Raw genomic sequence first — 27,852 nt, 5'->3', positions numbered from 1 at the left:
CGAGGTATGTGAAGCTGCTGTTAGGACTTGTAACATTCATGATGAAGAATGATGTGCTTATTGAGAGATAACATCTGTCTATATATATTTAACATGAAAAAACCAGATGCTAGTAAATATCACAAGTATTTATTAAGTGCAAAACCTCAGGACATGGACATGGACTTAGACAAACAACACAGTTATACTGTTACAACGTCCACACTAAGCATAAATAAATTAACAAAATAGTTTCAACAAGTCTGAGAAGAGGAAGGGAGCCTAACGTAAAGGGAGAACAGTTCATTTGTTGTAACTGTGAAACAAACATGAAGCTCAGGTCTAATGCTGCATGTACCAGGTTTAAAAAACATACATTAACATTTTATATTATTGATTTTCACCGTACAAAAATGTAATTTACACAAAAAGTCCTTATATGGGTCCAGTATGTCCCACAGATGCAGATTCCTCCCTCAGAGATGAGCTGCCGTGCAGATGCTGACGAGGAAGTAGCTCAGCGCTGTCGGGAGATGCTTCGTGCTCGAGCTGATCAGAGGAGAAGACGAGAAAAAGATGGCACTGCTGGCATTCCTCGGCACAAAGACGTTACAGATGTTCCCCTCACAGCAGGACGAACACATCTGAGGAGGACAATAAGCCATGAATGTGTAAAATAATCTACAACTTCTCATGTTTGAGTTCAAAGTTGAAGGTCACCTATTATGCAAAATCCACTTCTTCATGTCTCTTCTACATCAACATGTGTCCCCTCTTCTTCATGTCTCTTCTACATCAACATGTGTCCCCTCTTCTTCATGTCTCTTCTACATCAACATGTGTCCCCTCTTCTTCATGTCTCTTCTACATCAACATGTGTCTCCTCTTCTTCATGTCTCTTCTACATCAACATGTGTCCCCTCTTCTTCATGTCTCTTCTACATCAACATGTGTCCCCTCTTCTTCATGTCTCTTCTACATCAACATGTGTCCCCTCTTCTTCATGTCTCTTCTACATCAACATGTGTCCCCTCTTCTTCATGTCTCTTCTACATCAACATGTGTCCCGTCCCCTCTTCTTCATGTCTCTTCTACATCAACATGTGTCCCCTCTTCTTCATGTCTCTTCTACATCAACATGTGTCCCCTCTTCTTCATGTCTCTTCTACATCAACATGTGTCCCCTCTTCTTCATGTCTCTTCTACATCAACATGTGTCCCCTCTTCTTCATGTCTCTTCTACATCAACATGTGTCCCCTCTTCTTCATGTCTCTTCTACATCAACATGTGTCCCCTCTTCTTCATGTCTCTTCTACATCAACATGTGTCCCCTCTTCTTCATGTCTCTTCTACATCAACATGTGTCCCCTCTTCTTCATGTCTCTTCTACATCAACATGTGTCCCCTCTTCTTCATGTCTCTTCTACATCAACATGTGTCCCCTCTTCTTCATGTCTCTTCTACATCAACATGTGTCCCCTCTTCTTCATGTCTCTTCTACATCAACATGTGTCCCCTCTTCTTCATGTCTCTTCTACATCAACATGTGTCCCCTCTTCATGTCTCTACATCAAATGTGTCCCCTCTTCTTCATGTCTCTTCTACATCAACATGTGTCCCCTCTTCTTCATGTCTCTTCTACATCAACATGTGTCCCCTCTTCTTCATGTCTCTTCTACATCAACATGTGTCCCCTCTTCTTCATGTCTCTTCTACATCAACATGTGTCCCCTCTTCTTCATGTCTCTTCTACATCAACATGTGTCCCCTCTTCTTCATGTCTCTTCTACATCAACATGTGTCCCCTCTTCTTCATGTCTCTTCTACATCAACATGTGTCCCCTCTTCTTCATGTCTCTTCTACATCAACATGTGTCCCCTCTTCTTCATGTCTCTTCTACATCAACATGTGTCCCCTCTTCTTCATGTCTCTTCTACATCAACATGTGTCCCCTCTTCTTCATGTCTCTTCTACATCAACATGTGTCCCCTCTTCTTCATGTCTCTTCTACATCAACATGTGTCCCCTCTTCTTCATGTCTCTTCTACATCAACATGTGTCCCCTCTTCTTCATGTCTCTTCTACATCAACATGTGTCCCCTCTTCTTCATGTCTCTTCTACATCAACATGTGTCCCCTCTTCTTCCATGTCTCTTCTACATCAACATGTGTCCCCTCTTCTTCATGTCTCTTCTACATCAACATGTGTCCCCTCTTCTCCATGTCTCTTCTACATCAACATGTGTCCCCTCTTCTTCATGTCTCTTCTACATCAACATGTGTCCCCTCTTCCTTCATGTCTCTTCTACATCAACATGTGTCCCCTCTTCTTCATGTCTCTTCTACATCAACATGTGTCCCCTCTTCTTCATGTCTCTTCTACATCAACATGTGTCCCCTCTTCTTCATGTCTCTTCTACATCAACATGTGTCCCCTCTTCTTCATGTCTCTTCTACATCAACATGTGTCCCCTCTTCTTCATGTCTCCTCTACATCAACATGTGTCCCCTCTTCTTCATGTCTCTTCTACGTCAACATGTGTCCCCTCTTCTTCATGTCTCTTCTACATCAACATGTGTCCCCTCTTCTTCATGTCTCTTCTACATCAACATGTGTCCCCTCTTCTTCATGTCTCTTCGACATCAACATGTGTCCCCTCTTCTTCATGTCTCTTCTACATCAACATATGTCCCCTCTTCTTCATGTCTCTTCTACATCAACATGTGTCCCCTCTTCTTCATGTCTCTTCTACATCAACATGTGTCCCCTCTTCTTCATGTCTCTTCTACATCAACATGTGTCCCCTCTTCTTCATGTCTCTTCTACATCACCATGTGTCCCCTCTTCTTCATGTCTCTCCTACATCAACATGTGTCCCCTCTTCTTCATGTCTCTTCTACATCAACATGTGTCCCCTCTTCTTCATGTCTCTTCTACATCAACATGTGTCCCCTCTTCTTCATGTCTCTTCTACATCAACATGTGTCCCCTCTTCTTCATGTCTCTTCTACATCAACATGTGTCCCCTCTGTGTAAAGAGACTCTGAAAGTTTCTCTTTTTGTCCTGATCCATTTTTATAAAAACCTGTCTGAAAATGAGCTGATCAGATTTTGGCCACTTTATGATATCATAACGATGTTTTGGCTTGGGTAACCATCAGCCAATCAGCAACCAAGGTAACCCCCCCCCACCCCCACCCACTTTATTTGATCATTTCAGTAAAAACTAACGTTCATATTTCTCTCTTTGATTATAATACTGATGAACGTTCAGAACAAAGCACTTTGGCAACTTACCACATACGTTTTAAAAAGCTTAATAAGCACCGTAACTTTCATGATATCATTTCTCCGTCATAATCGGTTGTTTCTGTGAACGGCCGACTGTTGAGTGACGGCAAATGCTGCGGCTGCAATGCATTGTGGGGCAACATTTTCTCCTCTCCTTTCGGTTAGGGAGGTCCAGTGGTTCCTAAGCTAAAGGAGGTTATAAAGGAAGTTTGAAACCTCCTTTCCTTTCATTTGGAGAATTGGAACGGCACTTATCATGGCTGCCAGTGAGGGACTTCCGGGTCATTTCACTCCGTTAGGAAGGTTCCTAAGCTAAATGGACTATTGGAATGGGCCCCCGCAGTCTCTTCTCCTAAATCCTTTTGAATTCTCCTATCCACTATCCCTTAACCCCATGACATTTCACTCAGAGGTCGAGGAATAGGAGATAGGGTTAGAATTTAGGAGCTGATTTTTGGATTATCGGAATGCAACCAGAGAATCAGCACTTTGGAAACAGGGCTTAAACAGAGGGGGTTATGGGTAATGCTGCAATGATCTGTTTGGTGTTTCAGCCAATCAGAGACAGGTTCTGTGTATATCTGAGACCTATAATAAAGTAATGAAAAACAGGATAATTGGGGACCTTTAGCGCAGTTAAATCTCCACGTACCTGGTAGCCGTTATCAGTGACGTCAGCACAGCCGGTGAACTGACAATCCGGCAGGCTCACACAACGCTTGGTCACAGACACACTGTCTCCATGGTTGTCCATCATGTGCAGTGTGTGACAGTATCTGGCATCTGGAAGACATGCCACACCTTTTAATATCTGGATTATTCTACCAGCAGACATTTTGGGAAGTACATTAACTCAGTCTAGATCAGTGTTTCTCAAACTTTTTCATACCAAGAACACTTAACCACTTAGACACTTAAAAAAACACTCGCGGACCACCTAACTCCACACATATCCAAAAACACGTTTTTCTAGAACAGATTACAAATCGCCTGAAACTGGTACAAAGAAGTGGCAACATGTTTGATGAAGGTGTTGCGCTGGGCTATATGATGCAATTGAAAGTTAAACTCGCTCCATTGCGGAAATATTCGCGCGAGAGTGGAAAACTTTAATTAATTAATTAATTTCAAATGTTACCAATATACTCACGGACCACTAGGGGGCGCTCACGGACCACACTTTGAGAAGCACTGGTCTAGATGCAAACAGGGAGACACTGATGTACCTTTTGGACAGTAAACGTCCGGCGCCCAGCGATTACACTCATAGTTATCTGCCGCGTCTTCACACGTGAAACACTTGAAGCTACCAGGATGAGGAGTGGCTGTGGAGGACAGAGTTTGTGATGTTGAAATGTGCTGCAAAACATACAAGGAAAGAGAACTAAATAATAATAATAATAGATTACATTTTGATAGCGCCTTTCAAGTGACCCAAACAAAGAAAATCAGAAAGGAATGGTTTGTGTGTTACAGTAAACAACTTCCAAAATCTTACAAACACCCCCGATCGTGCTCTTTGGGGTCATTGATGAGGCTGCTTTCATCCGTTGTTTTTTACATTTTAAGTTACAAAACAAATCAAGATCAAAATTGCTTTCTTTCATTGCCCAACCATCAGGAATCTGTGAGTTAGATTAAAATAATCATGAAGCAAGGGGGGGGGAAGCATTGCTCCGCCAAGCAGTCGTTAACACAAACAAACAAACAAGTAGGGCAAATAATAAAGAAAACATTGAATAAATAACGTTGAAAAGAAGGAATGGATTCAAGTCATTCCCCAAAAGTTAGCATCAATCTAGTTCCCTTGACGATAACACAATTGTTGTTGTTTTTTTAAATGGCTTTTGGATTATTTCATAAAATAATATCTCCAAGTATTCCAATGCAAACCAAGAGGGGGGGGAGGGGAGGGGAGGGAGGGGGGGACCTGATGTGTGTAAATTGTTTTAATATCTTGAATACAGATTATTCAAAGTACTGCAAAAATATGGGCATTTGGGCAGTTTATAGAATGACTTCCAGCGCCCCTAATACGTGTCATATATATATTAAAATATGCTCTTACTTGAGGGATGCAGCTGGATGATGTCCGTCATGGTGAAGTCCCGGCATTGGACAGTTTTCAGCCAATCAGCAATGTTGGTCATCAGCAGGACCCAGGCCACGGTTGGCCAGGCCTCCATCTTTGTCCAAATGTTCCTTCATGCACTTGGGTAGACACACCCTGCAGAAGAAAGGGATCCCAAGCCACTGAAATGAACCACAGGGTGTTTCAAATGAATCCCCAGCGTTAATGTCATATTTTCGCTGTTGGATTGAATGGAGAATATAAAAACATACGTGTTCTTTAGAGAAAAGCAAAGTAGTGTGTTGGAAATACATTGTGTACAGGAGTGATCAGCTGTGTGTGCGGCTCATGCTGTGAACACGCTTCATTATTTAAATGTCAAAAGGATCCCTGCCAGGCTGCACACGAAGCACAGGAAGTGATCTATTATAACTATTAACACTGTCACTTCTGACTCAAACATGAGTTATGCTTCAATTACAAAACCTGTATTGCCCTCTGGGAATCTAGCCATTAGTCCTAGCTTTCCAGATGGGGTCTTTCTCCACTATGCATTGGGATATTCATCGCTAAGCGTCTGTATTGTCCTTAACTCCGACTCCCTTTTAAAGTGGAGATTGCAACAATGGCTTCAAACTAGGAAAATCAACAATAAGCCAACATTCCTCTCTATGAGACTGACTTTGTTGAGGTATGTAATATCCTGTAAGCTGCCGTGTTAATCCGTTTAAACATTGCTTAATCAGGTGCAACTACGGTCATGTTTACGTGGCAGGAACTACATTTGTTCCAGACTACAAAGGAGAAGTCAGCGACAAACATATACTGTAGAGATTAACTTGAACACCTCTCTATTTCGCCGAAGGGTTTGAAACTCATGCAGAACATATTACAGCTTATTACGGCATGATGACATTTATCATTTCAACACCAATGTGGGTCTTTTTGGATCATATGTCTGAACCTTAATGTCTGCCTCGTGTTGTTATTGTATTCTCTGTGGTCTTAATTTCAACTTTCCTGTGAAGCACTTTGTGAATTGTATTTCTGTGAAAGGTGCCATACGAAATAAACGTATTATTTATTATATTATTTCAGTAAAAAAGTCCTGTATTACGAACAGACTTCCGTTAGATGTAATGTTTTTAAATACAGACATATAATAATATACAGTTGCAGGTCACTCTCTAAGAAAATGCTGTTTTTGGATTCACTGAGACGTCACTAAATGAATTATTTACCAGATGACCTGGTTAGCCGTGAATTAAGATCATAGTGTAAGATCAGCCGTGAGTTCAGATGCCCCCGACTCCATGCCCCCGACGCTTCTCCCCCAGGCGTTGTGCTGACTGTGTGGTTGTAAATGGTTGTTTTTTTAACATTATGCATGCCCCAATAACACTGATCCATAGCTGTGCATAGGAAACCCCTACAGTATATGCTGTGCATATGTTAAAGGAAATAAATCAGGTCAACTAGATGTAACATGTAGACAATGTGGGTTTTAATATATAGCTGTATTAACACATTTGGAATCTAGCTTGTTGAGTCTACAAACTTCATTACATGATATAGTATGATTTAATTAAAGAGAAGCCTTTGAGTGTATTTGCTTTGCATTAATGAAGCTCCTCAGCTCTACAGTATGGCTCCTAATTTTATTCTGTATGCTGAAAGGAACATTTGGGATTAAACTCTCCAGCTTTGAGCCGTCTGAGAGATGCGAGGCCTTGCATGGAGTGAAATCTGGAGTGCAGGGATTAGATACAATGGCTCCGTGTTAAAACTGGAGAGGGGTTATATCACAGAGGGTTCAATCAGCGCCGACCCACTCCTTCTGGGTCGCAGCGCTGAAGGAATCTGAAGGAGGGCCGGTCTAAATCTTCCTCCCCCCCTGACTACAGAGGATAACGTTGGCAGATTGTGAGTGTAAAAGTTGATGAGTGGGTCTGACAGTATTTAGAAGAGATAGTTTTCTTTAATGTAATTTCAGCTATCTGAACACTAGCGTCCTATTTTGTCCAGAAAACAAGTTTTGCATCAACAGGATTGACTGTTAACTAGTTTTCCTGCAGAGTCCAGTGTTGTAAATCAGACTTCAGAAGGTCAGAGGTTAAGCCTTGTTACTGAAAATATGCTTAAATATATATCTGCAGTCAGTGCTGTCAGAGTTATCATATTTACGGCGCGCATGAATGAGCCAAAACATTGTAAATAATATTGGGAGAGTCATCTTGATCCAAAATCAGACTGCAAACAACGTTTCTTATCGCACTGATTTAACATCTATCCAGTCTATATTTCCTTTTTGTTGTTTTAGTACTTTTATCTTCTTATTGCTATGTTTTTACTAGTGTTTTTTTGATGGGAAGCATTGGTCATTGTGTTTTGATAACTGCTGTTTAAATAAAGATTATTATTAGGCTATTGTATTGCATTTGTGACAGTTTCTTTCACGGGTGATGCTTGTGTTAATTGCTGGTACACATACAAGTCTAATGTTGTAATGTTACACTGTACACGAGGAACACTTAAACGCACCAGGCTGAGAAAAAGAGAAATGGTTCTAATACCCCGAGGCCTCTGCAGTTGTTCATTCTGTCACACTTAAATGCATCACATGGTAAAACAACATCGGCAGCTTAAGCCAACAATGTTCCTCGTTCGACCCCGAACAACAGAACCAAATCGAGTGTTTAAAACATCACTAGAACAGTTGCAAACCGATCTGGGCTGCTGTGAACTTAATTCTTTACTTGAAGGTTAATTACTCCAGGTTTGTCATGCGTGTCTAAAGAATACAAGAGTCGGGCCACCAGGGTCGCCTTTGAAGTCCAGCCGATATCCAGCAGCTCGGATGGACCAGACCCATATGGCAGGGGCTTAACGTCTGACATACCACTGCTCATGTTTTTCACTTCTACACTGAGCCGCAGACACATGACTGCACCGGAGAAATGACAGAAAGTGTTGCTGAACTCTGTTTTACTAGGCAGCTAAAAGGCTCAAGGGTCCACTGTATGGAAAGTACACTATTTACCTTACACATGCACATGTTACAGACTCACAAAGGGAAACAGAGTGTGCATTAAGGGAATTCTACTGTCTTTATTACAACCTCCTGAAAACCAGTTTATTCTTCAAGGAAGTGTTTGGATGTAAAAGCAGAAAACAACTCTTTAAGAAGATTATAGTCCAGAATGTAGGATTCTATGCTTGATTTATATCACTGCTGAAGTACTGCATAAGCTATGTTTTGATAACTGTTGGAGGTGAAGCTAGTATTAGTTTAATAAATGACACTATTTTATGAGGAGCACATGTTTTTATTTACAATCTGAAACTGTAAACTAGTTGTTGTTGTCAAGTAAATAGTACAAACTTTACTAGATTACATTTGTTATCCTGAATAATGTGGACAATAATCACAAACAATGCAGAGTAGTAAATACAACTCTGTGCACGTGTAGACTGCATGTATTTCATTAGTATTATTATAAAAGATTATATGTATATTTCTGATGCAAGATGCAGACTCAAACTCCGTTTTAAACCTCACTTCACATACATTATAACACTAATTCATTAAAACGCGTATTTCTCAGCACTTTAAACCCTAAGTTATTCAAATACAACAGAGGTGTTCACACTGATATCGGTATACTAACATGTCAATTAATAACTAATGTTACTCACAGAAAAATGACTTCAAACGGAATTTAAAAGTGGGTTTCAATGATCTTATCGTTAAAAAAACATAAATTAGCGCACTTACTAACCACTATACGGGACATTTACTGATGCATTAACATTGACTCAGTATGCAAACTGACTTTATATTTTAACTCACCGGCTTTATTTCCTCGATATGCCCGAAGGAGCGGGCAGCTCAGATGAAAATACTACACTGTGCTGCTGCTCAGCGGACAACTGAAGGAGGCGGGGGCTGCGACGTCACGGTTACGTCACTTCTAGTCCCATCAGCAACACTGCAGCTGGATCAGTAATATATTTACATTTTAAACACGTTTTGTGGATCCCACCAGTAATTGTCATATAACCAAAGTATTTTTCCATTGCTCTACTTGAGATGCATGATGAGGCACTTCTTTTCTTGACTTCTGCAAAATATTTGACTTTTTACTTGTTACTCTGATATTTTACACACTGCTTCATGCATTTTTCTGCAATCACCCCCACCATTGAGTGCTATGAAACAACTAGGCTACATATTTAGCATTCACTTAATTGATTCTAGGCAAGGCAAGTTTATTTATAGCACATTTCAGCAGCAAGGCAATTCCTATACACAACACAGTGGGGCGCCAGAGATTTTCTCCAGGGGGTGCTGTGGGGTAGCTTGACGTTTGACGGGTCATGGAGTCCCATCACCATGTTTAGTTGCAGTGCATACCAACGTTGGGCTATAAATTAATACATTATTTCTGAGAGCAGTATTTTAAACTCTACTTGTATCTTATCAGTTAATTAGTTACGAAAATACATTGAACTCTTCTCTGGTTCTGGCAGTAACAGTTCCTTCTGAAATGCTTTGGGACACTTATGTATAACACATCAAAAGCATTGAGACAACACATTGCAAAAGGACATAATAAAAAACAGTCATTAAAAAGCCAGTAAGATCTTCTTTGAGAAATGCAGATATGTAAAATGCTTAAAGGCGATGCTAAGGATCAAAAGAGATCAAACTGTAACTCTTCTCTGTATAATGAGCATGCCTTATTCCTGCAGGCAAATTACAAGACCCTCCAAACCGCTTGCTTTTTCACATTCCCTGAGCAAAATGCATGGTATGAGGAGGATAGCAACCCTTCACATTAGGATACATATACATTCAATAAGTGTAAAGTCAAACAGAGCCTGTGGCTCTACTAAATATAAAATAAATACAGATTACAAGTAGTCGAAAAATAATACATATCAATAACAAAATGGCTTAATTTTAATAAGAAATTAAATCGTTAGCATTACAAATATGTTAATTTAAATACAAATGACCCATTAATAGGGATAGAAATCGAGTGGGTAATGATCGCAGGCGGTCCTGGCAAGCTGGGTGTAATCACCCTAATCAGATTCAGCCAGGGGCGGACTGGGGGGAAAAGTGACCCGGGGATTAATTGACAGACAGGCCCACTTAATGCACGGCATGTATCAGCCGGCTGGCGACAAAAGTATGTTACTTAACAAAAAACCCTGCATTTAATGTTATTTTGGACCATTATTCATATAGTGATCACATTTCCTGAGCCCTTGAGTTACCGGACACCCCCCTTCCCTCCTCACTCCCATTGCTCCCCGGGCGCTGTACAATAGCTGCCCACTGCTCCTGGTACTAGACTCCTGGTTCTAGACTCCTGATGCTAGACTCCTGGATAGACTCCTGATGCTAGACTCCTGGTTCTAGACTCCTGGTGCTAGACTCCTGGTACTAGACTCCTGGTTCTAGACTCCTGGTGCTAGACTCCTGGTTCTAGACTCCTGGTGCTAGACTCCTGGTGCTAGACTCCTGGTACTAGACTCCTGATGCTAGACTCCTGGATAGACTCCTGGTGCTAGACTCCTGGTTCTAGACTCCTGGTGCTAGACTCCTGGTACTAGACTCCTGGTGCTAGACTCCTGGTGCTAGACTCCTGATGCTAGACTCCTGGTTCTAGACTCCTGGTGCTAGACTCCTGATGCTAGACTCCTGGATAGACTCCTGATGCTAGACTCCTGGATAGACTCCTGGTGCTAGACTCCTGGTGCTAGACTCCTGGTTCTAGACTCCTGATGATAGACTCCTGGTGCTAGACTCCTGGTGCTAGACTCCTGGTTCTAGACTCCTGGTGCTAGACTCCTGATGCTAGACTCCTGGTGTTAGACTCCTGGTGCTAGACTCCTGGTACTAGACTCCTGGTGCTAGACTCCTGGTGTTAGACCCCTGGTGTTAGACTCCTGGTGTTAGACCCCTGGTGCTAGACTCCTGGTGCTAGATCCTGGTTCTAGACTCCTGGTGCTAGACTCCTGGTGCTCGACTCCTGGTGCTAGACTCCTGGTGCTAGACCCCTGGTGCTAGTGACAGAATGTGGGCAACACGTTCTTCTCCACAGCCGCGCGACCTCTGAGTCAGACATCACTTCCCCCTTTTCTATCCTACGGGTACAGCCGTACAGCCCCTCCCCCTGAACCCTGTTGTAACAACATAATACACTTTTTGGGGATGCAGCTTGGGATGTGAGGACATGGCTTAGAAAGGGCGTGTCCATTGCTTGGTAATGGAACAAAGTGCATAGGGATACTCTTTTGTGTCAGGGTTGCTGGCCTTGTTTTGCAAAACTGTACTGGAGCAGGGATTGAGAATTCAAGTTTGAGGTTATGTCTGATATAAAATATTAGACGACATTTAACTAGTTATATTGTTATCCATTGTTACTAACATTCAGAAGTGCTTTAAGCAAAGGGTGTTATTAAGTTAATAGATTCTGGTGTGAGAGGAATTATTCTAACGTGATTTGTTATGCATTGCTCTCGTTCCATCGTGGGTCCTGAAACAATCTATAGCTTCAACAGCACCAAGGGGAGGCCACATTAAGCCAACTGCTGCACCCACTGGCACAAAAGCAGGTGAGAAATCCCTGATATGATCCAGCATTTATTTTATTTACACTTTTCCTATGACATTTCAAATTCATATGTCATAGAGGTGAATGTTTAAAAAGCATGTTCTGTAGTGGGCTAGAAAAAACCCGAACAGCTTGGAGGGTGACTACCAGAACAAGGTCAAATCTTTGGAGAAGGAGGATTTGAGAGTGACTGATCTGGAGAAAAGTGTGGCGAGGACAAGGACCACTGCATTCAAATATTTTACTTTCATCATAATGTGGTTTATAATTTGTCTTTTTACACACCATTAAATGTCCTTCGCTTTCTGTGATTATTTTGTTTTCTTTAGTCAGTATCAGGAGTCCGGGAGGAGTTGGAGAAGGTGTCCATTGAGAAGCGTTCTCTTGGACAGCAGCTCCAACTTGGACGAACAATCCAATCATGGAGACTCTCCGGGAGAGCCAGGAGACAGAGCTGCAAACTCTAGTCTGCTGCTGGAAAAGCAGCTAATACTGGCTGCTTCCCGCTGCATCCCAGGTGCCAGCTGAAGGCACAGGTGGTGGATTTTGGGGTGACGAGTGTCACCCCAAATCCTAACCACTCATCCTAACCATCTGTGTCCAGGTTCAAATACAGGGTAAAAGTGGGGGATGACTGGTACCCAGAAGCCAGTGGGCCCAGTAAAAAGGCTGCCTGCTGGCTGGCAGCAGAGTAGGCCATGAATGTCCTCAAGGTGAGGACTCGGAAGCAGAGAATAAACTCAAGTTCTTTATATAGGAGGGAAGAGAAGGGCTTTGCACATCTTCAAAATGAGTATAATGTCTTTAGAAAACTAGCAGGTCGCCCTGGAGGCTGAAATAAATTATGGTGTGGCCTCTGTCACGCTGTTCTGCTCAATTTGCTCAATTCTGTTCAAATCTCTCCTTCTTCCTGCGCCCTCTCCCCTTGGGCCAGAGTGCCTTTCTTCCAGAGAGGGTGTTAAATTGAGAGAGAGGGGAAGACACTGCCTGAAAACTTCTGCGAGCTCGGGTTTCGAACCCACCTACTAGCTACTGTAGTGACAACTCCTGTCATTTATTGCATCTCTGCGTGAAATTAGACAATTTCACCTAAATGAAATCAAATGAAATGATGTTGATTTTGTCTTTCCTTCCTCTCCAGATGACTCTGCACCACCTGCAGCTGACCCTCAGAGACAGAGGAAGAGGTCCGTTCTCTGCAGACACCGCAGAAGGACGAGCTTCATGCTGGTGGGGTGGAGCTTTGGGGAAACGCTCAACTCGCTGAGGTTTGCCAGCAAGCTAAGTGTCAAAACTTCACTATATTAATGCTCTGATGTGTAACTCTAGATCAAATATATTTTAGGGTATGTAATGTTCTGAGGAACCTATGTTTTCTTATATGGTTTTGTCATCAGCATGTTCTCCGAGTTATTTCACACGTGTTTGTTAAAGATCAATTAAAATACAGTAGTTCTTGAATAGACCCAAATGTATCGGAGATTTCTTTTTGAAAGAAATCTTGTTTTAACAAAATTACTCTGGAAATTCATTTCTAGCCATAAAAAGAAAAGGGAAATTAAAGTGAAGTTATTAAAAGAATGAATAAGTAAAAATAAAGAGAAATAATAAACAAGTACATTTTAAATGGGGATATTTTACGTGAAATAAGTAAAAGTATTGTAATATAAAGAGAGAAATTAACTAATTGAATGGGACAAATGTAAAAAGGGATAAGAATAAGGAAGAAAAGAGGATAAAATAAATACTTGGTAATCTTTTGCAAAAAAATACTATTTAAATATCAGCAGAAATACATTTAAAAATAAAAATGCTTTTCGTTATTCTATATCGAGTCTTATTTGGCTGTCATTACTTCACATGGAACACTTATTGTGTTACATTATAGATGTTTTGTCACTGACGTCACCACCTTCAAAAAACTCACCTCTTCAATATTGCTTGATTTTAATTTGACTTTAACTATTTATTTGTTCTTTTCTCTAAAAGCGCTATCAAAATAAACCTTTATTTTGTTGCGTTCTCTCTCTTCACAGGTGAACGACTGATAGGAACTGCAAGTGCCAACAAAAAATTGAGGAAAAAGCTCCGTTATATTTGAACCATTATGTTTTGAAAGAATGAAACATGTTTTCTGTGTTTGACTTACTCATTGCTCATCGCTATCATCGCCACCAGTACAAACCAAATCTAGAATCCTTCTGTATATTCTCAGGGCTTTCTTTAGAGGTGACTGAAGCAACCTTTTAAACATTGTTATAGTCCCAAGTAAATTAAGCGGATGTTTGTGATTTAACATACAGCTCTCAAGGGTTCTTAGGATCTCCAGTTGAGATATGTACCTACTACCTTCATGGACTTAAATAACCTACACTCTAAAAAACGATTCATGGGGTTAGTAGATTCCACTTAAAAAAAATACTTTTTTTTTTACCTCAACTCATTTTAATAAATCGGTCAAACTGAAAAAGAACAAGACAAAATGCAACTTAATATCGCTCCATCTTTACGATTAAAATGAAGTTGGTTCAACTTAATTTCGTTTTTAAAGGTGAAAGCAAATTATGTTTGTAGTACTGAACTAATTGAGTTAATCCGATTATAAATGGGTACTCGGATTAACTTAATCGATCAAATTGGAAATACTTAAGATCAACGCAAATTGTTACCTCAATTTATTTAACTAGAGCCGTCGTATTTTCTTTTTTTAAAGTGTATATTTTAGTTTATATGTGGAGCTTCTTGCACAAATTCTTTCTTTTGTCAAACCAATACTGTAATTTTTTTTGCTGATATTGTGGAGTTCTATCTCTCTAGCCACATGCTATAATAAAGACACCAGTAGATGGGCTACCTTTTTATTTCCTGTGTCTGTTCATTCCAAACTATCTTTGCTAATTTTTTCTCCAACATAAAGCATGTCAAGGCATTTTTCTCAATTTATCTAAACCTAAAGTTTAAATGACTTTGTTTTACTGACTTTAGTATCATTTAACTGTGACATGCTGGTCCTCTTGCTAGTTGCCTTTTGGGTAGTGCTTACCCAACTCTTAAATCACAACATGAATAGGTTTAAGAGAAGTTTGTCATGACCAATGTCGTTTTTAGACTTCATATTAAAGTGGGATGGATGTTTTCCACTTAACTGGAAAAGAAGATGCACTTTAGTTAAATACTTTACGTTACATTATTTCTTGTGTGTATAATTTGAACAGTAGATGGGAAAAAAGATAATGGAAATGAAATGCTGCATATTCTACAGCATATTGGCAATGTGGTTATATCCATCACATTACAGTTTGTACTCACTATTTTAAATAATCCTTTCTTCCATTACTGTTATACACTTTAACGCTGTATTCCAATGTTTATTTCCCATTGTTTATTGGATGTATTTTCTGTCGGCCAAAGTCTGGCTCGTCTGTCTGGAATCCTTTTCACACACAAAGGAAATATTACTTAGGAGCTCATAGTGCCTCCCATTGTGTGTGTTAGAGAAATGGCTCTATAGTTGTTGGATATCCATTTGGGGCTATACAAATATGTTTTATGCATATTAATTGATAAGGAAATTAACACATTCATAGAGCTTCTCATAGCTGAAAGGGGGTCCCCTGGCGTCCACATTTTGTATTTACGCACTTGCGTGGATCAAAATAAGAAGTTGCGCACGCATCCGTCGCCATTTTTGAAAATCAGGAGGTGTGCGCCATCTGGTCCACAACAACCTCCTCAATTTTTGTTTAATTTAATCGCTTTCTACAAGTACTTTGTCCACGAATGGCTAAGCGAAACATGCATCAAGCGACCATGCAAAGCAGTAATTCCCCCCAACCAGCTTTACGCACCACCGACTCCCCGGAGGAATCACCGGGGAACAAAGACAGTCCAGAGCCGAAGGAGGAGCTTTCTCCTGGGGCCGAACTAGCAGAAGAAGCCGTGGAAGGAAGCGAGGAACCCCGGGATGAAATGACCCTGGATATCAACAGCTTTAGGAAGCCTGGAGAGAAGACTTTCACTCAGAGATCCCGGCTTTTTGTGGGGAACCTCCCGGTGGATATCCCCGAGGAAGAGTTCAAAGATATGTTTGCTAAATATGGAAATATCAGCGAGGTGTTTATCAACAGAGAGAGGGGCTTCGGCTTCATTCGCTTGGTAAGTCCTTGTGATTTGAAGTGTGTGTTGGAGTGATTCCTGTTATATGTTTCTCCACAAATAATCATGCAAAAGCCCCACTTTAAATCATGTGTTTGCCATTGATAAGATAATTGGAAATAAGCGTGACAAAACATTTACTGACTACAGAAATATTTTTGATTCAAAGGCTTTGTTGTCATATGCATAGTAGCTAGAGTGTAGATATGGCAATGCAAATCCCAGGCTACTCCAATAACGCAACATTCAAATATACACACAATAAAGAACAAAAATAAAACTGCAAGAGAATGTTCCAAATGAATGTGCAGGTAAATGCGTAAGAAGTCGACTATATGCATAATAGAATAGAATAACAAGAGGTCAAAAAAACACTGCTACTAATATTGTAGTAAAAATACATATGTGGAATGCAACCAGATGCTTATTCTAAGACTAAAAGGAGACTAAGAGAGGGCAGCCCTTTTTGAATACAGAAAGTTGTGCAAGTTTTGATACAACGATGCAGATTCTGGACTGTCAGATATCTTAAAGTTTAAACGACTATTTATATATTTATCATTCAGCCCTAATTGAAAACTTAACGTGCATCACTGAGGTATCATCAACCTTTTTTTCTTGTATCTCTTCCAGGAAACACGGACACTAGCAGAGATTGCTAAATGTGAGTTGGATGGGACTGTGATGAACAATCGACCAATCAGGATACGCTTTGCGACACACGGTTCTGCACTCACTGTACGCAACCTGTTACCTGCAGTGACCAATGAGCTGCTAGAACAGGTAGGACAAGAGTTTCAACACTTCAGAAATTCATTTAGATTAGGATGTGTGTCAATCTTACTTCTGCAGAATCGATGAAGCCCTTTCTTCTACCATCAGGCGTTTTCTGAGTTTGGGCCGGTGGAACGGGCTATCGTGGTGACGGATGACCGCGGTCGTCCCACTGGGAGAGGCATCGTGGAGTTTGCAAACAAAGCAGCTGCACGAAAAGCTCTGGAGCAATGCACAGAGGGAGCGCTGCTGCTGACCAAGTGAGGAGTGCAGGACTGCATTTCTTTAAACAAAATCCATGCAGAAGCATTTATTAAATTGATGCACAATCCTATAGCTCTAATCCAAAACCTGACCATCGCTTTCTTGTAACATCACAGGATTCATTTAGTGTTGTCTTGCCTTTCTTCAGCACACCTTGTCCAGCCATTGTGGAGCCCTCGGAGCACTTTGATGATGAGGATGGACAGCCTGAGAAACTGCTGCACAAGACCGCAAAATACTATAAGTAAGTACAAAGACAAGTTTCTGTTTCATTCAAATGTTCTTAAAGGTGGGGGAGGTAGTTTTGGAGAAACCGGCTCGAGTGCGCTAGAATTTGAAAATACACTTCCTCACAGAGCCCCTCCTCCAACACACAGGAACACACACATGACCAATGAGGGCACGAGATGAGTTTGTGCCCAGATGGAAGGCTGACAGGCAGGTAGGCCATCCAGTTACTTTAGCCGGCTCAGATGATTGGTCGAGCTTTTTACAGCGCTACGGCTTCCACAGATTTTTATGGATTTTTTGTCAAAGCACTTCAGATATTCATTGCTATCGGGATGTTAAGAGCATTCCATGGAATATAACAACAAGTGTATCTCGAGCCGGTTTCTCAAACGTACCTACCCCACCTTTAAGTCTGTTTTACTGGTGTTTGTTAGTAGAACAAGGCACGTGGTTGTCTGTCAGTATAGCATAGAGTTATTCTCTCCTTCCCCCTAGGGAACGAGAGCTGAAGCCACATTTTGCTCAGCCGGGGACTTTTGAGTTTGAATACTCGTCTCGCTGGAAAGCCCTTCATGAGATGGAGAAACAGCAGAAAGAGCAGGTGGACAAGAGCATAAAGGAGGCCAAAGAGAAGCTGGAGGCCGAGCTGGAGTCGGCCAAACACGAACACCAGCTCATGATGATGAGACAAGGTAGGGGCTGTGAAGCTGCCGTCATTCATGCATGTTGTCCTTCTGTTTTGATGCTAAATGTGATTTTTGTGGCCTCTTCCAGATCTGATGAGGCGCCAGGAGGAGCTGAGGAGGCTGGAGGAGCTTCGCAACCAGGAGCTGCAGAGACGACAGCAGATAGAGATGAGGTGTGCTCCCTTTCTTTCTCTACATCCATACATACATGACGATCTCTTACTGGTGTGCCGCAGAACAGTCTCTGAGCTACACAGACAGGCAGATTGTTTGATTTGATGTGTCTTTATTCTGTGTGGTTGCAGGCATGAAGAGGAGAGGAGGAGGAGAGAGGAGGAGGCGATGAGGCACAGAGAACAGGAGGAGCAGAGACGTCCAGCAGAGGGATTCAAACCAAACTACCCGGACAACGTGAGTACATCTGGATCACAAACAAACACGCTTAGAAACACACTGACGTCTAGTTACTAGTGCTGTAGCGACGCGTCGACTTAAAAATATCGTCGACGACATATTTCCGCGTCGACGCGTCGCTACACACGCTACACACACGTGGGTCACCCAAAGCAAAGCTGCAGAGCCTAGACCGGAAGCAGCAGCTAGCTGTGGTGGCTACCATTAGCAGCTAGCATTTGCTCTCCGATTTTTACATAAAAATTGAATTATGGATTATAAATTCAATCATTTTTTTATACATAGACGTTAAAAACCTATGGATTAACCGATTCAGCCGCGTTTTTTCTCATTGTAATGCCATTGAACACGTCTTTTGATCAGATTGACAGCTACGGTGGTGAGACGATCTCCCTAGAAGCTGTCGGTACGTGTTGTGATGACTGTATTTGCTTCCCCTGTCGCGAGTCCGGATCACTCAGTGATGATACTATATACCTACATAATCTGTGGAGTCTCAGCTTTAATCGGATATATTGTAAGTGCAGCTACGATAAGTAATAAGGGTACTTTTATCTTGAGTTCTGTGCCAATGTCCGTTAGCATTTTTCGCTCAAGGGTCATTTAGATGCTTCTTGTGAGACTTGTGTTTTGTTTTGGTAAACATGGTTTGTATCGTCAGTTAGCTGAGATTATTCCCGTGAATCTGGTATAACACATTAATAGGTTCTTAAATATTAAGATCCCCTGAGACACAGTATCGTGAAAAAAATTTTTTTTACATTAAGTTTATTTTACATTACGTTTTTTATGAATTGAACAACAGAAAAATAATCGTTCGATTAGTCGTTTTCAAAATAATCGTTTCCCCCCAGCACTACTAGTTACACTTTCATACCTATAGAACAAACCTGCAATCAGGAATAATAACAAGAGGTCAGGTTGATGATTTAAATATTATACACACACTGCGATGAAGAATTATTGGTAGATGTCATTAAAACAATAACATGTTCTGTGAAATATCTGTGCCTTGCAAGTCCTGCATTTTCACAGAATGATAATTATATTAAATCAGAGCAAAGGGCAATCAGTTTAGTGTAGAAAATGTATATTCTGTAACCGTGTGAGTGTTGCTGGTAGCTTCTCAGTTGGAGAGTTATACCTTTAGCAGCGTTTTGTTCTGAAGGCTCTTCTTCACTTCCTACAGAGAGAACAGGAAATGAGAGGAGGTGAACTGGGCCCTCGTGGAGCCGCTAATATGGGAGGTACGTCATATTATAAACACCAGATAATGAAGTGACGACATAATGTCATATTTGAACTCATTTGTCCTGCATCCCAAGTGGCTCCTAGACGCACATTTGGTGTGCATGGACTCACATGGGATGCAATGCAAAAGACAACAAATCATCACATAATGTCTACACAATTGCATATGTCGCACTATAAGTGAGAACTTGTCGTTATTAATAGCTGTCTAGTTTATCTATCTGAAGTGTTACCCTCAATATACATTTTAACATAATACACTAGCTGTTGACTACTTTTTAAATATAGAATACCTTACCCACAATTCCCACAAACCAACCAATGCTGCGTTGTTTTGCGTGTAGATGGCTATAACCAGGGCTCTCCGGGGGCCAATGGTAACCAGGGTCAGATGATGGGAATGAGTGGAAGGGGAGCAGCCATTGGCCAAGAGGGAACGGCAAATATGGGGTCGCCATTGATGTCGGAGAACGGAGCAATGGTAATGTATCAGGAAACAAAATGAGCATATTAAAGCTGCTTTCTTTATAGAGTAGCATTGCCTCGAACACTGGAACAAATGCTGCTCCAAAAACAAGTTGTTTTCACTTGAAATAAGTACAAAAATCTGCCAATAGAACAAGTACAAATTAGCTTGAAATAAGAAGGGATATTTAGATAAATCAGATCTTGTAATTAGCTAGGAGAACTTATTTTGAACTATATCTTACCAGGATCAGGAAATGTTGTGTTACAATATAAGTTAGTTGGTGATTTTCCAATAAATATGTAAAAAAAAACAAGTTTAATCTGAGATACAACTCAAAATATGATTTTTTTGACTTAACAAGATGATGCATTGTCTAACCCGATATCTCACTGCAGAGTTACTTCTGAAGTTATCATGTCTTATATCAGGTGTAGAGACATATTCTGACTAGATATTAGACAGATATACTGGGCAAGATTTCGAGTTGTTGTAGTGTAATGATGGATAAAGAGTGTTTAATTTAACTTCTAAGGCTTTCCTATAAAAGTTATTGTGGACAAAACTACTGCAAAATACCTGTATTTGTAAAAAAAACCTTTATTGAGTTGAAAGCACTTTGTCTAATTTACCTGTAGACTTAACTAATGGCCTTATTCCTCTCTTTTTGTCTGACTTGTTTTGCTCTCGGACGCCGACACTCGGATCCAAACCCGATGTTCTGATGTACGGCGAATCACGTTTTCTTAACACTTAAAAACCTCAGCGGAACGATAGGTTTCCGCAGGGAGGACAAATAGGGGGTCGACCAGAAGTTGAGTCCCCAAATCAGCCACAACAACAACAACAGCCAGTGGGCCCTCAGGCTTTTGAAGGACCAAATAACAAACGACGCAGATACTAACTCTTCCCAAACATAGAGACAATTTCCTTTTGTGACTGACATAAAGCCAATCCTATTTCTCCGTTTCCACTCCACCCCCGTGGGAAATGTTTCACCAACAAAATGCACATATTTCTCACTAAAAGGCTTCTATTTTGTGGATGAAATTCTTTTTAAAGACAGCATATGTTTTCTGAATGAGACAGTTGGTGCTGTTTTGTCTGCTGAATCTTAAATGTATTTAAAAGTATTTTTCAAGAAGGTCCTTCGTGGGAAGATGAATGCTATCGTTGCATTTGAAAAGACATTAGAAAACAAGATTGCTGACATTTTAAGTGTAATATTATGGCGCGTTTCCACTGCAGGCCTCGCTCGGTTTGGTTAGGCCTTATTCGGCCCGGCTCACTTTAATGCTGCGCTTCCATTACAGTTTAGGAACTGGGGCAGTTACTATAGTAACGCAGTGTAGGCGGAGCCGTGACGTCATCTTCAATGAGCGCCCCAGAAAAACAACACAGCCGTTAGCTGTTAGCACTCAGAGCTCACAGCTCCTCATATCTGTTCAGAAACTAGACAACAGTTAAACAAGTACAAACCACAGACTGCCTGTGTCATGGCGAATACAGTCGCTGGTTTATTTATGTCTGTATAGGCCGTTGTTGTGAGTGTGGACGGTCGGAGCATATAACGTTAGCTTAGCCAAGCTCCATTTAGAAAACACGCATTTTAAAAGGGTTTTTCGCCTGCCGTCTGTCTGCAGACTCGTCAAAGCATTAATTCATGGTTTTTACTAACCGGTATCAGTATGTTGTTACTTCGGCATCATTTTGAAACGTGTATTACAATTAAATCACGGTCAAATATGTTCATGTTGTTGTAGTTGTAGCCCCCTTGCCAGCGATTCTCTCTCTAGTTTAGCATACTCAGCCCGACTCAGCCTGGTTGTTCCTGGCCCTAGAACCACCATTTAGTCGGGCCAGGAAAAAGGTGAAAAAGTAGCCCCGGGCCAAAAATAGGCCAAGTGGAAGCGCAACCAAAAACGGGCCCCGCACGGCTCGGCACGCTTAAAGCGAGCTACCCGCTGCAGTGGAAACGCGCCATTAAACACATACTGTGACTCTAATTAAATGTTCAATCATACAGTGAGTGAGTGTTTATACAGCTTTGGGGAATCCTGTATTTGATGGTTATGAGTAATAAACCATTTGTGGGAAATTCTGTCTCTTTTTGATTGGAAATAATTGTGATTTCTTAACTGTAAATAAGCCAAAATCCTAAAGTCAAACCCCCTTACACTTAACCCTTTTCATATGTTTGGAAAGTTGGATCCGGTCAGTTCAGATCTGGATGAATGTCTGAATATAAAATATGTTTTGTACTGTAATTTACTTTATATAGCATACTGTGGCCTAATGTGTTTCTGAAATGGAAATAGAAGCCACTGCGAGTTCAGTTTATCACAAAATATGTTTAACTATCAAGAAACTTTATTTATTAAATGGACAAGTAGAAAAAAACCCTCAATTTTCAAGCTTCTGAGTCTTTTTTTCTTTTGAGTATTTGCAATAAATTGTCTCTGATTCTTAAAGTTCCACCTTTTAAATTGTAGAAAAAAACATTTGACATCTTGATAGTGACGATGCAATCTGTTTTTCCACTGGACCTGGAACGTTTAATATAACCTAAATGGTTTTCACGGATTCTAAGGAAGAGGTAATTACATTTCATTGAATGTCTTCCTCTTGTGTGTTTGCATAGTAACACACTCACGTCTGTCTTTCTGTGTATCTAAGTGTGTGTGACAGATACAGGAGAATATTCGGGGAAATTCAGAGCAGTTTTGTGTTTATTTGTTTTGCGTTTCAAGCAACAAGTCGATGTTTGTGTTTAAGGCATGTATTTCATTTCAAACCTTTATTTAGACAGATAAATCCCATTGAGATCTGTCTAAATAAAGGTTTGAAATGAAATACATACATGATACATATGGAAATCATAGCTTTGCGTGCATCAAGCATTCAGCAGAGTTCACTCCACTGTAATAATTGTTCCTTCTATTTCCTGGAATCAATATTAATATGTTGTGATTGCTAAAATGTGACCTGTGTCCCCTGATGAACCAGTGTATTTGTTACTGCTGATTCTGCCTGTCCCGTTTCATTATAATCTGCACATTTACTTCAGAGGCTTTTTGATATAATAATTTATACGATGCCACTTTCAATTTGATTCTCAGTGTTGCAGAATATTTGTTTTTAAATTGTTTTATGTCTCGTCTCTTATACGCCCTAAGGGAGTCCTGCATCCGGTGAAAAAATAGGTAAATACACAGATAAACAGACACACAGTATGTCCACAAGATGGATTGGTCCATTGTATTATATTTGTTATGTTAGGCTTCATGACCGAAAGAACGAGATCGCGGATACAAGCGGTCGAGATGGGTTTTCTCCGCAGGGTGGCTGGCGTCTCCCTTAGGGATAAGGTGAGAAGTTCGGTCATCCGGGAGGGACTCGGAGTTGAGCCGCTCCTCCTTCGCGTCGAAAGGAGCCAGTTGAGGTGGTTCGGGCACCTAGTTAGGATGCCACCTGGGCGCCTCCCTAGGGAGGTGTTCCAGGCACGTCCAGCTGGGAAGAGACCAAGGGGTAGACCTAGGACCAGGTGGAGGGATTATATCTCTTCGCTGGCCTGGGAGCGCCTTGGGACCCCCCAGTCAGAGCTGGTTGATGAGGGGAAAGGAACGTTTGGGGCTCTGCTGGAACTGATACCCCGAGACCCGACCACGGATAAGCGGGAGAAGATGGATGGATGTTGGGGTTCTTTGCACCTGATCTTATAAAAGGTTAAGTTGCTCCTGGTTCCATAAACATAGACGGTGACGTTCTGCTTTATCGGCATTTCAGTAGAGACAGAGTTGGTGAGTCAGCACCTAACTCTCAGTAGGATTTATATGATCAAATAAAAATGATAGTGACCATAGAGAGAACATTTTTGGTTAAGATGATATAAACATCCCATGCTTTTGTAGATCTGTCTTTCCTCTCCTATTAATACAAATTACAAATGACATTAGATGCTGTTACAGTGAACTTAATCAGAACCTGAAACATAAGATATGTTAATTGGGTCATGTCGTATTGATGTACAAATATATGTCGTAGTAAGATTTACTTTCTTCCTGGCTTTCTGGTCCACACAGAAGAACCTGTAATATCTTTGTGTTGTAACATTAAACAAAAACCCAAGGTTAAAAATATGGGTGTTTATAATATACCAGTATTAACAAGAAGGGTGATAAATATGATAGTAATGCACATATAATATTCCAGTGCCTCGTTTTCTTTTGCAAGTTGCCTCTCTTCAAAGCTATTGTCACAGTCTCTCTCAGCTTGTGTTTTGTTTGTGTACAATTTGACATTTTAACTGATGGCATTCTCAGCTTTAGGGGTGGAAAGACCGTGTTTGTAGCGGGACGTTTTGGATTCGACGAAGGGGGGCGCGCTGCTTTTCTTTGCCATGCCCAAGGCTGCTCATTACCAACACGAGGGAAGGTAATCATTGAAGTGATCCACTTTTAACGGGGCTGATTGTGGCCAATTTGGGGAATGAATACTCCACGTCTTCACTTTCTGGCCTTGTTCTGCTTTAGCCCAGTTTGTGGCCCACTTTTCCAGAAGGACCATCGATTTTGGGGCAACAATCCTTGGTCCTTTTGTGTTTCCTAACTACATTTTCCTTGGATATGGTCTTACATTCATGTTATTATAAAACAGCGGTAAAAAGAAGTTTGGTGACGCAGATATCATTAGCTATGCTCCAAAGCTATGGAACAAAATACCTGTAGACATCAGGGAAGCCAGCTCGGTGGAAGTCTTTAAACTCAAAACACATTTGTACAATTTAGCCTTTGAGGAAGCAAACTCCTGCTCTCTGCTGCACTTTCTCAATGCATTGCATCTTGTACCTTTTAATCTAAATGTCTACTCAATTTTAAGTTTGTCTTTATGTCTCCTACTGGTATCTGTATTCTGTTTGATATCAATGTTCTGTGAAATGTCTATGTGAAGCACTTTGGACTGCACTCAGTATGCAAGGTGCTATTCAAATAAAGATTATTATTATCCAACTAGTTACAGCTTTGGAACATTAATATCTGCGTCACAGATCAAAGATCTCTCTGTAGAGTTAATTGAAGGATAATCACTTATTTTATGTTGTGAATGTGTCCTACATTACAACCTTTTGGCCTACATTGCAGTCACACTGAATCTAATAATGTGGCTTCAGCCTGCAGCTAATCTGATCACCGTCCAAATAACTTCTGCTAGAACAAGTTCCCAGGATTCCTTAGTTTGTGCATATAGTTTAACTGTATGTGTAAATAAAAGTAGGTCAACGTATTAATGCCCAATATGTTAAACAGACTGTGGTCAGGGTTGCCTTTACTGCAAACTGGCTATAAAATTAGATTGTGTTCATGCTACTGTCTATTTTTTATTACGTCCTTTATTGATTTTTGTTTTTTTTATTTCACTACACCAAGAGAAGCCATGCAGATGTAGCTTTACCGGAGTATATTGAACTATTATTTGGTTCTAAGGATCATTTTAAAAAGAAATAATATAAGTTTGGCATTTGTTTTAGGACAGGGGGAATATGTTTCTCTTAAGAATGATTCTGAGCAATGTTTTTGAAGAATCTACTCTACTCTTGTTTCTGCTAATAGACAACAATGATTTGCAGATTGAACCATAAATAATGTTTTACTGCTGTTGGACTTCTTAATACAACGTAATCCCCAAAGCACACAGCTACTCTCACCCAATAAACCTTCTTTTGCCCGGTTTGTTTTCGGATACATCTGATTGCCCTGCAGATTGAATGGAGCCAAAAATAGACGCACGTATGTTTTGCAGCGTACTGGCACCGCCTCCATTCGGTGCGTAAAGACGCATTAGGAGGGTGACACAAATATATCTGATAATCCAGACAGCAGGAGGTGCTTTTAGTTACAGCACAACCTTCCACTGAAGGAGATACGTATGTTTTGATTTTTTTTTAAACTTATTTTCCCTTCCTCGCTGATCACGTTTTCCATTTTACGCGCAGGCTAAAAAAGTTTCCGGTGATTTTGGGATGGTTCGTTTCTCCCGGAGAAGGAGCACATTAATGGGATTCTTTTCCCCGCTGAATCACCTGAGGGCCGCCGGACAGTGAGTGTCTGGAGGCTGATGGACGACATGTCTCCGCAGCAGCAGCAGCAGCAGCAGGAAAACACACGGGTATGTCGATCGACGTCACTAACACATAGTAATATAGTCATGGGTTAACATGCGCATTTCGTCATTTATTTGCGTTTAATATGAGTGCACATTATGTCATTAATACATTTTAATATGTAGTCATGGAACATGCACTTTTCCTAATCTATTTGCGTTTAATATGAGTGCACAACTCCAGACAACATGTACAAGTTAGCTTCTTTATATTTGTTTACCTATACAATAGCTAACCAGTTGTTATTAGAATAAAAATGTCCTTAAAGTAACTGAAATATGAATGGGTGCTTTGTCCTATGTGCCTCCATAAAGATACTCAAACAAGTCAAATAGTCCTTAGGATAATGATGTACATAATAACAAATAACAACCATAAACCATGTTACTTAATTCTAGTGCATTATTAAGTGTCTTATATTCAAATATTCAACTTGTTATTTTAGGCATGAAACTGCACTTGTGAGCAACACAATCAGAATTCAATCAAACCACATTAGAAAGCATTTAATAATGACTATTTTCCATCAGTATATTATAGTTTTGATGGTTGTTAACACATAATAATCATTTTAGATTGCAGTCAAATCTATTGCAGTCATGAACAATGTGTACTATAACCAGATACATCATGAACAGGGTGTTTAAAGTGCATCGGTTAAGCAAACATGAAAATCCTTTACATGCTTTCAGTAGGTGTGTTTCCCTACATTAACCCTCGCTGTGAGTTCATGTTAGTTTATTCTAAGGACTGAAAGGTATATGTTGTGGCTGCAGAGTGAGGAATGTCTCACCACCGTGTGACCCTTGCTAAATCAATGATATTACACTGTAAAATGTCCAAAAATGTGTGGAGATTGGATTGATCTTTTCTCACTGTGGAGCTTTTGATTCTGTAAAGTTAGTGACTTTAATGTCATGCGTTCAGACTGAAATGTCTCCACAACATGGATCACAATGTTCATGTTCCTCTAAGGATACATTTGAATAACATTGGGTTTTATTTAGTGCAACAATAATGACAAACACTTACACATGGCTATTGGTTTGGCTTTATCCTCCTGAATTGCGTCATGGCACAACATGCAGAACAATGAAAAGCATTTTTACCTAAACGCAATTTGTATTTAATCTTATTTTACTTCCAGTTGTTCTTGTTATAGTTTATTAATCAGCATTACTTATTATCACTTTTTTAATTGATTATAACATTTAGTATTCATGTTTCTTGTGGCCTTGAATTGTTGTTATTTATTGCTTTTAATTGCTGATATTGCAAGGGACGTCTGTACCTTAATGTATTTAAGAGTTCAAATGAAATTAAGTTATACATGAAATAGGAAAGAAATGCCTCAAAGTACATCTTAAAAAGTGGATTACCTGTCTTATCAAATGACTATACTAATCATGATAAGTATTAGGTGACCACAGAGTGTGTTAATCGGACACACGTTGAAATAACAATTATGTAATCAGTCACCT

The 27,852-nt window shown here is 40.4% G+C and overlaps 3 protein-coding genes across 4 annotated transcripts in view; 2 read left to right on the top strand and 1 right to left on the bottom strand.

Annotated features, from left to right (window-relative positions):
- Positions 1 to 231: 231 nt before the first annotated feature.
- LOC117562723 (ly6/PLAUR domain-containing protein 6-like) lies at positions 232 to 9,244 on the bottom strand. Of its 2 annotated transcripts, XM_034240610.1 has the most exons (5): positions 9,195 to 9,244; positions 5,342 to 5,500; positions 4,500 to 4,598; positions 3,926 to 4,056; positions 456 to 623 (listed from the first exon to the last, which is right to left on the bottom strand). In XM_034240610.1, the coding sequence occupies exons 2-5, from the start codon at positions 5,457 to 5,459 to the stop codon at positions 456 to 458; spliced, it is 516 nt and encodes a 171-aa protein (XP_034096501.1). In that variant the 5' UTR covers positions 5,460 to 5,500; positions 9,195 to 9,244. The 2 variants fall into 2 exon arrangements, with proteins under 2 accessions (XP_034096502.1, XP_034096501.1); XM_034240611.1 differs by lacking the exon at positions 9,195 to 9,244 and having other exon boundaries at positions 232 to 623; positions 5,342 to 5,459.
- Positions 9,245 to 15,750: 6,506 nt separating this feature from the next.
- On the top strand, positions 15,751 to 21,670 carry pspc1 (paraspeckle component 1). The gene is made up of 10 exons (XM_034240598.1): positions 15,751 to 16,125; positions 16,759 to 16,908; positions 17,008 to 17,159; positions 17,312 to 17,407; positions 17,890 to 18,086; positions 18,169 to 18,253; positions 18,386 to 18,491; positions 19,684 to 19,741; positions 20,090 to 20,226; positions 20,978 to 21,670. Exons 1-10 carry the CDS (start codon positions 15,751 to 15,753, stop codon positions 21,113 to 21,115), a joined length of 1,494 nt encoding a protein of 497 aa, XP_034096489.1. The 3' UTR covers positions 21,116 to 21,670.
- Positions 21,671 to 26,138: 4,468 nt separating this feature from the next.
- Positions 26,139 to 27,852, top strand: part of LOC117562727 (rho GTPase-activating protein 20-like) — a gene marked incomplete in the record, with an annotated part of 12,553 nt that continues 10,839 nt past the window's right edge. The window contains 1 exon segment of the mRNA XM_034240615.1: positions 26,139 to 26,376. Within this exon segment, the coding sequence (XP_034096506.1) occupies positions 26,326 to 26,376 (51 nt within the window).

The sequence above is a fragment of the Gymnodraco acuticeps genome, unplaced genomic scaffold (assembly GCF_902827175.1).
Source record: "Gymnodraco acuticeps unplaced genomic scaffold, fGymAcu1.1, whole genome shotgun sequence".
Lineage (NCBI taxonomy): Eukaryota > Metazoa > Chordata > Actinopteri > Perciformes > Bathydraconidae > Gymnodraco > Gymnodraco acuticeps.
The sequence above is the reverse complement of the archived record's forward strand: the minus strand, read 5'-3'. Positions and strand labels throughout refer to the sequence as shown.

Excerpts from the sequence above, each read along its gene's own strand:
- pspc1 (XM_034240598.1), top strand. The coding sequence starts at position 15,751 with ATGGCTAAGCGAAACATGCATCAAGCGACCATGCAAAGCAGTAATTCC. Across the intron at positions 16,126-16,758 it reads GCTTCGGCTTCATTCGCTTG|GAAACACGGACACTAGCAGA; the intron begins GTAAGTCCTTGT and ends TATCTCTTCCAG. Across the intron at positions 17,160-17,311 it reads GGAGCGCTGCTGCTGACCAA|CACACCTTGTCCAGCCATTG; the intron begins GTGAGGAGTGCA and ends GCCTTTCTTCAG.
- LOC117562723 (XM_034240610.1), bottom strand. The coding sequence starts at position 5,459 with ATGGAGGCCTGGCCAACCGTGGCCTGGGTCCTGCTGATGACCAACATT. Across the intron at positions 4,599-5,341 it reads CATCCAGCTGCATCCCTCAA|CCACTCCTCATCCTGGTAGC; the intron begins GTAAGAGCATAT and ends TGTCCTCCACAG. Across the intron at positions 624-3,925 it reads TCACTGATAACGGCTACCAG|ATGTGTTCGTCCTGCTGTGA; the intron begins GTACGTGGAGAT and ends TGTCCTCCTCAG.